Genomic DNA, 13,168 nt, shown 5'->3' on the forward strand with positions numbered 1-13,168 from the left:
AGAAAAAAAGCCCTGCCTGTCTCTGGATCATGGGACTTGCACTGTAAAAAAAAAAAAAAAAAAAAAAAAAAAAGAAGGAAAAAAGCCAAACATATCTCAAACTGTCCCCAAGGGGTTCAAAATTAAATACCTTTTAACACATTTTGTTATTGGAAAAAAATTCAACCCATAATTATGTACTGCAAAATGATGGGCTTACGTATTCATCACTGAACTTTTAAGATTAAGCATTTGAAATGTCTAGTGTTTTTGTTTTTAGCAACTACTCCCTGAAAATGGAGTCAAAACCCTCAACAAAACACAGATATAGGGCCCAAAACAGCACAAACAAAAGTAAACGTGTTAAAAAAATAAAAAAAAACGGTATAGGTTGTCTTTTTAATGTAAATACTCATAAACTGAACTTCTATGCAGAATAAAAACCTGTTTATAACAGTGGGGTCTGCAACAACATACCATACTTTGACTACAATATCTCATAACAGAAAAGCAATTATTTTGTTTCAAGAGCAAATGTGCTACACCCGAGCAAAGCTCTTTATGGAAGAGCAACTAATAAAACCATAATATATAGATTTTGGAAAGTGGTGGTTTTTACAGTATGTGGAGCCATTTGCATGTTTCAGGAGTTAGGCAAAACTGCTCCCGTGGTCTAAAGTAACTTGTTTTCTCACCTTGAGGGGACAACTTCACCATGCCTTCATTTCCAGCCTCACCTTTTGTGTTTTTTCACAGTTTCTCAGTTTTCACTTACTGTTTGCACACCGAGCATAACAGGGCCACAGTTGCTGTCAATGCTGTAAACACTACAAATGATTAACCACAGCAGTTTCAACAAGGCAATTTTAGGACTCAATAACTGCTCTGATGAGAGAGCAGTACCAGTATACTGGTATCACTATCAAACCATGCTACATGACTATTTAAGGATGCTTTTTCACTGGAAGAGCAGTGGTTAATTGCCCCCATTCTCTCTTTTCTTGGTAGCAGCCTAAACTGAAATAAATTAATCCATCTGAGAGCAGCAGTTGCTGATCCACCAGGTGGAATTCCTGATACCACCCCACTTCTTGCAGGTAACTTGGATAACCCCTGATTTTAAAGCAAAGTATTTACATGACCACAGTGTTCCTCCAAGTTACCTCTGGATATAATGTCCATATCTTCCCATTCAGGATGTAATTGGGTACTTCTCTCCTGTGTGTCTGATGTGCGTTGACCCAGAAGCGGCTAACAGTACACATAGGATTTACCTGAATATTAGCTTATATGGTATTCTCTGACACTTGGAAATGAAATATAATTTCCTTCAGTCATGGATCTGTTGACACTTCAAGCAGCGCTGCAGGAACACTTCTGCAAGCTGAAGTTTCAGCAGATGAGACTGAACAAGCTGCTCATATGTCAAAATTTACTCTTCATCAAACTTCTATGTATTTAAATATCTACTTCTTATATGTATATAGTACACTCTCTTTCTTTCATTTAGGTGAATGCACATGATTTTTTAAAGGGAGAGAAGATACCAAAAACACCTTTCCACTTTTAAGCCATAGCTATATTTATAGCAATACTACTGTATGTGGTATTCGATGTTTACATTCATTTAAATTGGGTTTCTCTGTTAAAGACTGTATGTATCTGCTGCTTGCTTACCCTTTGCAGGCCATATCTGCCACACTGTTTTTACAGCAACTGGGTGAGCTACCAGAATGTTTGGGAATTTGGGATACTGACACCTATTGCTGAGACACGGCACCTATTAGCTCTGTGACTTACAACTGAGAAAAGCAAACCCAGGTATGAATTTTTTCTTTCTCATTATTTTCCTTTAGCACCTTCAGTACCAATGTGTCAACAGGAAACCATGCAGAATCCATTTATCTTTTATAAAGACCGTGCCTCCACAATTATCAGGTTCCTTTTTTTTATGGGGGAGAGGAGGTAAAGGAGAGGGAAAACAATAATTGTAAGAAAACACTACATAGAATACTTCTAACACAGCAAGAACACTGACAATCAGCAGAGTTTCAATACTGAAATTAGGCAAATTTGAATGCCTATTATTATTAGGAAAGTCAGATTGAGTTGTTAGGTATGTGCTTAATTTCCATGTGGTATAAAACCTACAAGCCTTTTTAGGCTATCTTGTCAACACTGCTGGGAAAATACGTGACATTAGAAGTAAGAGTCTTCTAGATTCAGTTACTCGACCGTATGAGTCCTATTACATATGCAACCAAACTGTAAACCAATCCTCTCTGTTTTTTCTCCAAATGGCATTCATCTGTCTCTGATATTACTGTATAATTTAGCAGCTCTGAAATATAAGCAACCAATTAAGACCATATCCACGCGTTTGTTCACCCCCTCTGGTGCGAAACTGACAAAATCTGATATTTTCCTTTACAACACGAGACTAGGATCAATTACAAATTAAGGCTACTTCTGTCAATCTTCACAACCCTTTTTGTGAATTATAAAGGCAGAGGAAATGCTAAAGCTAATCCTTCCTATTATCCTCTTCACCTTAACAGGGAACCAACAAAACCCCCTAAAAGCAAAAATCCCTCACGATGTAATGACTGCTTTCTTCTGCAGTCGATGTTTTTCACCCCAGGTGTTTCTGTTTTCACCTTGTAACTCCGACCACGCAGCAGCAGAGAAACAACCAGCCACTGCTCCACGCCTGGAGCTGCTCACAGTGAGCATACTGGCGGTGCTCCAGCATCAGAGCCACTTCCCCTCCTTCCCACTTCTCTTTACAACATGACCTATAATTTCTTCAAACACAGGTACCTTTGAAAACCAAAATCAAGCAGCTGACGCACAGCCCAGGTGTTTCAGAGTATAACTTTGTGAGCAGCAACCGGCGGAACCCATATTTGTGCTGAGCAGTCTTAAATTTAAAAGTTACGGTGCACAACATCTGATATGCACATCTTCACAAGGCTTCAAATTTCTTTGCCAAGTCAACTGTAAATACAGTCATAAAACAAGAAATGAAAACTAATAAGCACAATCAAAGCCTCCTATAAATTCCGTTATGCCTTCCTGCATTCACCGCGCACTGACAAACATTAATCTATTACTAATTTAATCTAAATTAGAGCAATTTATTTAAAGCACATGCCAACTTTAAACATGAATAGTTCATTGAATGCAGAATATGAGAGCTGTTTAGGTCCCTATTTCAGTAACTTAAAATGTGATAAGTTTGAGATCTACAGCAGTGTAGGTTAATCAGTTGGACTTCTTGATACCCCCATGTCCTCAGTGAGCTTGCTGAAGAGGGAATTAATAATGGCCAGTTCTGAAACAGGGGTGGAATCAAGAAAGGACCTGACTGAATTACAACAGCTTGCTGGCAATGCTGAACTCATGTGCAGCCATGAGAAACAATAATGCTGATTTCATGGAGGAAGACTAGCTGAGTAACATAAATTAAAATCAAAATTAAAATGAAAAAAAGTCTTCCAGAGTTGAAGAGGAGAACATACTGCTATGTTTACAGAAAATTAGCAAGGAAGTGTACACAACTAGTAGCAAAATATTCCCAGAGTTTGGCTTTGGTTTTATAAAACACTGTCTGAAGTCAGTTTGAGCTTTCAGATGCTGTTTATGTTCCTGAAACACAACTTTCAAAATGAGACTTACAAGCTGTTCATCTATCATTCAGATGAAGCCATTTTGATATTTTCAGACAGGGACTGAGACAGCAAGTTTGGAAAAGCTTCCACCTACTTCTAACACAAGCACTGTCATGATTTTTAAAGATTTCCTTACCCAATCAGCACTGAGGCCAGATTTGGTGCATTCACGGAGTCTTTTCAGAGAACTGCAGTATCTATAGTACCCTACGTTTGTTGTTTTTTTTTTCATTTAAAAAATTAGTATTTATGTAAGGACATAATTTTATAAACTTAAATATGTGCGCACACAGAACAACAGCGTTTACAGGCATGTGCAGAGGTGTATGAGGAAGCAACTTGGATTTTATAACACAGTAACAGCCCCTGAACAGCCCAATTATCTTAAAAGGCATACACCATACCATATAGAAGGTATTTAGCTCAAATACCACAGTTCCGTAATGTTCTGTATTGTTTCCTAACTTTGAAAAACAATTTTTGACATAAACTGTGACAAATCCTGTATGAATATATGGAATAGGATATTGACATTAAGCAGCCGTGAATCTGCTGAGCAAAAAAATCCACAGCTACATGTTGAGATATGACAGACAAAAGTGGGATTTCTCCAAGGGAGAGGAAATTCCCCTGCTAGCCCTGTCTCTAAGGATACCCATCTTAGTGGGTTTTCTTTTTTTTTTTTTGCATCATCTCCCCATAGGAGACCAGAGCGGGTCTCTCAAATCCCACTGGGTTCTGGTGCTAGCAGAGGTGGGCGCACATGGCACCAAGCAGCTGCTGGGGCTCATTACCATCATCTGCTCCCCTGAGATCCAGGATCCATTTCTTTCGAGTACTGCTCCTCTTTACAGAAAATTTGAATGCTTGGCCACAAGGGTTTGCAGCCTTACTATTCAGTTGCAATCCACAAATCATTTCTTCTCTGGTGGACACTGTAAGACATCTGAAAGCCACTTGCATAACCACAGGGACCTCTTCTGGTTTTCCTTTCATTAAGACATATAAAATTGTACCAGACAGAAAGAATGCAAAGACACTTCTATATGAGCAAAAATGTAGAACAGTTTTCAGGAAAAATACCCAACAGAGTCCTTCTCTTTGATTCAGCTGGCTTTCTTCATCTTGCTTTGACATTTCATCCACAACACCCTGCACAGTTTTCAAGTACTTCTACAGTCTCGGACAACTCTGTAACTACATGAATTGAGAACATATTTACACTATCACCTTGAAAACAATACTAAATGTTCTTGATTCAGTGTGTGGCTGCATAAAAAATACTTATAAAAAAATAAAAATTACCTCTATGAGATGTGAAAGAGCCTGAGAGATTACACTTGTTATCTGTGCAATCATCCAAAAGAGGTCCTGGACATGCAAGCTGCCTGCTTCAGAGTTTGAACCAGACAAAGGCCAGCAGTTGATTTTACTTTACTTCTCACATATGGAAAATCCCCAAAAGTGCAATCAAGTTTTTCAAATCAGAGCACAAGCCTGTTAATGCCAACTTCCATATTTCTTTCAGCAGAAGCCAAAATTTGTCAAAGATAAAATCGTATTTGCCTCCTACAACAGAATAACGGAACCTACAGATACGGAAAACGTGGAGTATTTCATATATCTTGATTTACATAAGGCTTTTGACATTGCCTCCCAGGACATCTTCAAAAGCAAGCAAATATGTTCCAGATGAAGCTACTACAAAAGTGGATTCATAACTGGCTGGAAAAAAATCACATTCAGAATAGTTCTCAATGCTTCGATGTCAGAACGAAAGGTGATTTTCAACCAGGATGTAAAGGAGGGCATGTTGACTTCCATAAGATTTTGTGTGCGTGTCTGTGTATACACACATTTTACCAACCCAGACAATGGCACAGAGAAAACTCTTAATATTTATAGGAATGCAAAGTCAGGAGGGCTGCAAGCACACTGAAGGACACGTTTAGAATTTCAAAGCATGTTGTCAAAGTGGAGAAACAGCCTGAAAACAGCAAAGGTTCACCCCGAACAAGTTAAGCAAAAAATTCAAGTCTCCATAGGCAAAACTGCACAAGGGAAGAGACAGTGGAGGCTTTTTTCTTCAGGTTTTTAATAATCAAGTTATGCAGACATTTATCAGGAATGTCACAGGTTGAATTGTCTCTACCAGGTCTGCATGACAACCTCAACTCCCTTTTTCACTGCTATTTTCCATGATAACATGTAGAGAACTCATTTGAGAAGTCTGCCCCAAAATTTCAGGCTTTTTTTCCCCATCAGTATTCAACAGTCAAATGCACAGGGAGCAGTGGTGTCCCTTGCAATGAATTCCACATGGGCGTGCTTTCAACCACTGCAATGGTCAACAGTAGTAAAAATTGATTCCCATAGTGGTAAATCTGATGCAATTAAATTAAATTTTTTTCTCCCAAGATCAGAACATTTGCCATGAGAAGCACTAACAAACTTATTTCTCTATGCTTCTTGCTGTGTTAACAAGTGCACGGAAATTCTGTCTTTCAGGAAAAAACACCACCACAGCCTCAAGCAATGCAGTGACAGCTCTTTATTTCAAGCAGTAAAGCACTCTGATGTATTGTTTCCTGGTTTGGGGAACATCTATGGAAGAGACTCTGTGCTGGTTAGTCTGCTACTTTACCTGTTTTTTTTCTGTACCTGAAACACTTCTTGAAAACTAGAAGAATCTTAACAAATGACTTTCTGAACTGTGATATTTATATGGCATGGTTGAATAGACAGCGGGCTCCACCCACGGAAAGGATCCTCTTTCACAGAGAAGTTACATCCAAGGTCTGCCTAATGGGAAGTCTGAAATCCTGCTAGAGCTAGAAACTCTTCTTGACTGGCATCAGGCTGAGAGGCTGTGAGCATGGAACCTGGTGGTAGCTCACTCCCATAGAAATCTTAAGTCTGTATCAGCCTGAGGAAACCTCAATCAAAAAACACCACTGCAGTATCGAAACACCGTATTTTGGCACCATTCCAGCTGAAACGTGCTGACTCCAGAAAATGCTGACAACGGGTCTGATGTTCTCCACCTTGGTGTAGGAGGGGAAGCCCTGGCCCCACCAGAAGTCCTATAACCTCACTCTACTGCTACCAGACTTGAGAGAGCTGACTGCCAAACTCCGGCAGAGAAGCACCAGCATACAATGAAATTATTCATGCAGCAGTGGTCCCACACAGCATCCAATTACACAAAGAGAGCACAAATTTCAGGTCAATAAATGACGTCTTTAAAACTCTCTCAGAATTAGGACTCACATAAGGAAATTCAGTGGAGGAATTAAAATCACACAGTGCAGCCCAAGTGGTGTTATGCTTTAATCAAATTTGGGTTGCAATGTCAAACTGTGCCTCCAATACAAGACATTTAAATTTCTCGTAAGGAGATCAGTAGAAAAACACATACTACAGAACGGTGGTAATTTGACTATAAACAAAGAGCTAAACGGGATCCATTCACACCTCTCGGACTGACACTTTCTGAATTAGAATACTGCCAGTTGGGAGGGATCTCAGCAGTTCATCCATGAATATGCACAGACCAGAGCCACTTCTGAGCAGGCTGCTCAGGCCACATCGAGGAGTGCCCTGTACCTCCACGAACAGACACATCACAGCCTCCCTGGGCAACCTCCTCCCACTGCAACCACCTGCTCTGTGGAACTGTTTTTTCTTACCTGATTGGAAATCCCCTTTCCACAGCATTTTCCTGTTGCCTGCCATCCTTTCAATGCTGGCTCTGTTTTCTTGGGGATGACCTCTGAGCTTCCTGCCAGCCTGTTGGGTCCCTCTCTTCCCCTACTCCTGCTGCTCCTCCCAGGCTGTTGCAGATGCAACACCCCACCAGCACTACTCACCCAGCCAGACACAGACAGCCTGTATTAAGAAATCATCTTCAGCACACCCCAGAATCCTCCTTTACTGCCAGCCCCAGCACCCGGTTGCCATGCTAGCACGCACCAGATGGTTAAAGACAACCACACACATACCAGGGCCTGCAATCACAAGGCTTTCTACAGTTGCATAAAGCAGGCTTGAACTGCCTCTTCCCATTCATTTAGCAGAGGTCTTTAGCAGAGATGCACAAAAACATCATCCTTCCATCCTCTGATCCTTATGCATAAGCTCTTGCTGGTTCATTGTCCTCTCCAAGGAAAAGCTGTAAGCACCACAGTCGGTCTCTGCATGCATGCATGGCCTGATCCTCTTCCTTGCTTCCTCCCTGCCCCTCCGAAGGAGCCTGCACCCATCCCTTGGAGCTATCCCAACGCACCTGTGTAAGCCCAGTGCTTTGCAGCCACACACAGACTCCTAACTCCTCCTCCTTGTTTCCCGTGCTGGTACTATGAATTTACACGTGCTTTCTTGGACTAGTTTTCAAGAACATTTAACCTTTAAAGCAATGGACAGATACAACACAAAAACCGTGACACAGCACGCTACTGGATACCAGCTCAATTCATTCACTCCTATGCAACTCAAGGATGGCAAAAACTAATTTCTGTAGTACAGAAGCACAGAATTTGCTCAGTGTACTACGCTTTCTTTGGAATTTTGAAGGTGATGCGCTGCATCTCAACTCATGTTTTGAAATTGTTCTCTAAATAACATGGCATATTTGTTTACAGTCGATGATTTTTCTTTATACAGCATTCAATAATCACTCCTTTTTTTGGTGCCTGAGTACTTGTCAAATGCCTATCACAGAGGGGTGACAGGGAACCATCTGCCTTCCTCCCCCAAAGGCACCTCCTTTTACTCATTGCCACCTGTTCTTTTTTCAGTCCCCAAATGGCAATTTTGAGCAATGCCAGAATCACTGGAAAAGGCCAGGTTACAGGTCCTGGATGAATTTCTCAGTCTTGTCACTAGCATTTAACCTCCACAAAGAAAACCCAAATGTATCCATTACTGAGGTTTTCACAGAAAAAAAGTTGACACAAAACAATGCTGTAAAAATGACGACAAGAAATAGCTTTGTTATGATTAAGCGAGCATATCTGATTTGTGCATTGGAAAACTGAGGTCAGATGCTGACCTACCAGGATATAATTGTAAGTTAAAAAAAATAAATGGCTTTTTTGAAAAAGGACCAATGAGTGATTTTGAGATCCCTAACAAAGTTAGGCCCAAAGCACAGCTAGGGTTCTTCCTTCTCACTGGGATATGCTGAGTCCTCCATGGTGGCATCTGAAGGAACTATGGGGACACCATTTATCTGCTTCAGCAGCAAGGCAAAGACAGGAGCAGTGAAACCCCCATAGGCTGGCAGAGGGCAAGTGCAGAGGACTGCAGTAATTCAGGTCAAAATCCCCTTTCCTTAGGTAATTCTTCTCCTCTAAACTTATAAACAGAGAATTACAGAATTTAAAATAAAGCCACCACCCCAGTAAGCCTTCCAATTACCCTGGCATTTTTAGCCAGTCAATTATTTTCCACAAATCCCAAATATATTGCAAGCTTTTCAGAATTCAACACAAATGCAGAAAAGACCAACCCAAGAGAAACTTGTGTTACAATTATTTTAAACTGAGTGTAGCAGCTGAGTCTGCATGCGCTCCAGTCTGGGTCACTCGTGTGCACCTGCGCACTGAAGGGCCGGGGTGCCGAAGACAATGAGGTGAATAACCAGACCTGGTTCCTGGGAAGCCAGGGATCAAATGCAGAACACCTCCTGCAGCTAAGCACGTCCTGTACTTTATGGCTGCTGTATTTAAAAATGATGCTACTAGGTAAGACTGAAGAAAACACAGGCGTGGTGCTTTCCTTTCAGACCGCTCCACAACCTGTCCAGTGCACTGCAGCCCAGCTACGGGTGAAGCGGCAGCTCCCCAGGCAGCAAAAAACAACATGCAGGAAGATTTCTATGCAAAGGGTGCAGAATGAAACAAGGTAATGCGCAAAGGAGACAACTAAGATCTGATCTAATAGGCAAAGTGCAAATAGAGGACACTTTTATAGGTTTATTTCTATTTATCCTTCCTCAGAGTATCTCCCTCACAGTCTGAGTGAGTGCCTTTTCCAACTACTCACACTCATCCCTTATGGCAGCCAAATATCCCCTTCCTTGTTGTCAATTATATCATAGTCAATGCTCTACTCCATGTACAGATGACCAAAACAGTCACGGTCCATTTCTTCAACACTGGCCCATAAAGAATGCATGTGGCCTGGCTGTCTGACAAACTCTAAAAGGCTTCTATATTTTCTAGTATAAATTTCCTTTATTAAAGACCAATTTAATATGGTAACTGAAAGGGCTACCTGGAAATAGCTTGTAATTTGTCCAGATGTTTTCTAATTCCATTTAGGAAGGAGAAAACAGAGAGCAGGAAAGGAAGAGACATCCTTGCCAACTGGGATGGAGAACTTTGATGAACACATAACCAACATTTTTTCACTGAAATTACTTTCCAATTGCCAAGGTAGGTATTTCTCATCATCAGGTGTGAAACTGAAGAAAAATAGCTTTCTGAATTAATGAGCAAAGTATTCAGAATAGATTTTTTTTTTGTTCAAATTGGTGTTTTTTTGTTTTTGTACCAAGATGGTTGTCATGAAAGAACTATCATACATCATGCCTTCACTTTCTTTCCCTGAACATTTCTTCCTTCTTCACCTTTCATATATTGTGACAAGGTGTTAAAATAAGATCTCAAATATCTATATTTTCTTTGACTGTGTACATTATACCTCTTTTCATACATCAGGACTGAATAACACACAACACATTCATGCCTAATTGCACTACTTGTTATGCCACTATTCAATAGCAAAAAAAATAAATGTACTTTCAGTGAGGTACCATGTGATCATCTCTACTGCTGGAAAACAACAACTAATATGCATCAGTGTTACACAGGGAGTGCATTGTTAAAAACATTGCAGGCCATGTAACAGCACGATATGACTTCGTGGGTGTATTTTTACACCCGAGACTCCATCAACACTGCATCCATAATCCTTTGGCAGCATGCAAAAGAAAAAGGACAGCATTATAAGGCAAAGTCCTTTAGTGTAACAGGACAGGTTGCCAGAGTAGAACAGGAAGGAGAAACCACTGGGCAAACAATGGGGAGGGAAAGGAAGAAGAGTGAGACCACAGGAACTAAAATAATAACAGTAATAATAATTTATAAACCACTACTGGGAACTGGGTGAAAGTACAAACTTGGGCAGGGCTTCAAAACCCAAGTACATTAATTATTCAATATTTTTCAAACACAGAAAATATGGAATAATGCTTCCGTTTGAAAGATTTGGAAACTACTCAGGTGATTCATGCATACAGCAGAAATAAAATTACTTTTAATAATTTTTCTGGCAACATGATGACAGTAGGCCAATGCTGGATCCAGCCGCCTAACACCAGTCAGAGGTGAAATCCCATGGCTGCGTAGTATTAAAGCTACTGAATCCAGTAGAGGGCACCTTTCATTCCCAAAATTGTTGTGGAAAGTACATGCATCCCTTCAGTCGGCAAGGAAACATACCCGCATCCAAAGCAGAATTCAGAAGAAGTTAAAAGTTCAAACTACTCTACAGAACAATGGGAAAAGAAATGGGAAATATCTCCCTTCATGGCACACTTGTAACAGTTCACTCTCTGTACGCTGAACAACAAAACCAAGTCTAGCAGCAATCTTAAAATTTCAAGTGTGAAGTTATATCATGTCCCTGGTCATATGTAAGTGTTCCTTCTAAGTCTTTCCATCCAAAAGTTCTGTTATATACAGGGGAAAAAAGAAACTGCAATTCTGAAACAATATCCAAAAAAGAGAGGCAACACTAAAGTCAAAAAAGTATGGAGTTAGTATTTTCTTGTCTGACTTATTTCCCTTATCCTTCTTTCTACTGGTTTTCTTCATTATGCTATTAGAAATTATTTTCAAGAGCTGTGTGACCTGAAAGAGTGAAACAAGTTGATGCCTTAGTAATGATATTTATACTGCCTTTTCTTTCTGGAAGACAGTAGTTCTTTTATCCTAACAATAATTATTCTCTTATAGCATTCAAAATATGCAATGCAGAATACTGTGTGTTTCAATGGCAAACAGGTGAGCACTGTTAGTGATACCACTGACCAGAGCACAATAAATATTTATCTTCAACTGCAGCAGCTGCAACTCCATCAATTCTTTTGCAGTCACAGTCTGCAGAAATGACAGAGTTTACTACTACTTTTTTAAAACTGATGGCAGAAAAAAGCTTCTGACACTGGAATGACTTCAGTGTAAAATACTTCATTTGTTGTGAGCCCTGTAAGAACTTATTTTTCAGTTTTGGAATTGCAGTGACTATTTTCATATTGGATGTCCTACTGTTTTTCAAAATCTCAGCATACACTTAATATTTCAGATTTACGGCTATGGTTTATTATTGCACTAGATATTTCCAATATATTTTCCAAAATGCAAGGTGAATGCTGTAGAACTCCCCAATTTCTCCTCTCCCTAAGTACCTGTAAGTGTAGAGGGAGAAGATGACACTGAAACCTTCATATGATTTAAAAAAATCATCCTAGTCAATCTGAGTTATAGGTAACACGTATCATGTGGAAAAGGTCCCCTGAAACTGTTCCTCCCGAACTTTGGCACTATACTGTCACTTTTTATCTTACCAAGGTCAAGTATTATCAGCTGGGCTCCAGCCTGTGCATTTCCAACATCGTTTTCTGCAATGCATTGATAGAATCCTTCATCTGATTTCACCAGACCCAGAACTTGCAGATTATGTTCTTTCTGAGGAGTGAAGGATAAAAACAATACTTAAAAATGGGCTGTGACTGCAAAAACAATGGTGTTATTATGACACATTACTATGATAGGAGAAACTTCTGAACAGTAATACACAAAAGTGTATTTCGAGCTCCCGTCAGATTTCATCTCTTTTACTTTGAATCCTCAAATTATACAGCATCAAAAAGCAGCAGAAGCTCTTACTAATGGCTATCATTTTCTAGCATCACATATCACTGGCAAGTCATAACATTCCCACAGCCATTTTTATGATATTTTAAGCACTGCATATAACCGCATAACTCACTGTTACAATCCCACAACCTCAGGTATACCCAATTATACAACCATTAAGTTCTAAGCTATGTCTCAGTAATGACTTTCACTACATCTAACATTTCCCACTAGAAGTACCAGTGTGCCAAAACTTACGATCCACAACTCAGGTATATTTATATTTCAATTTCTGTTTGAAATTGTAATTTTCATCAATCACAGATGACTGCAGAAAACAGACGGTGTTCACAGTGAGCTTGCACTCCAACAGGTTCAACCAACAATTTGTGCTTTGCCTCTCTCCCTCATGGAAAATCTAAGCTACCAAGAAATAGACTCACAAGCAAAGTGTTTTAGAATTTCAGTAAAATGACTGAATTACAGAGCATTACAGAATTCAACATGCCAATTAATTCTTCCAGGCCCTGAAAACATCAATAGCATAAAAATAGGAAGGTGGTCCTATGGAAGAACCTAGCTTCCGTATGTTTG

At 39.8% G+C, this 13,168-nt stretch overlaps 1 protein-coding gene across 6 annotated transcripts in view; it reads right to left on the reverse strand.

Moving 5' to 3' along the window:
• Positions 1–13,168, reverse strand: part of NEO1 (neogenin 1) — a 188,483-nt gene that overhangs the window by 60,057 nt on the left and 115,258 nt on the right. For all 6 annotated transcript variants that reach the window (XM_082769412.1, XM_082769410.1, XM_082769409.1 and 3 more), the window contains exon 7: positions 12,283–12,403. In XM_082769412.1, coding sequence (XP_082625538.1) covers positions 12,283–12,403 — 121 coding nt within the window. The remainder of the gene's footprint in view (positions 1–12,282; positions 12,404–13,168) is intronic.

Source organism: Aythya marila, assembly GCF_965140915.1.
Source record: "Aythya marila genome assembly, chromosome: 11".
NCBI lineage: Eukaryota > Metazoa > Chordata > Aves > Anseriformes > Anatidae > Aythya > Aythya marila.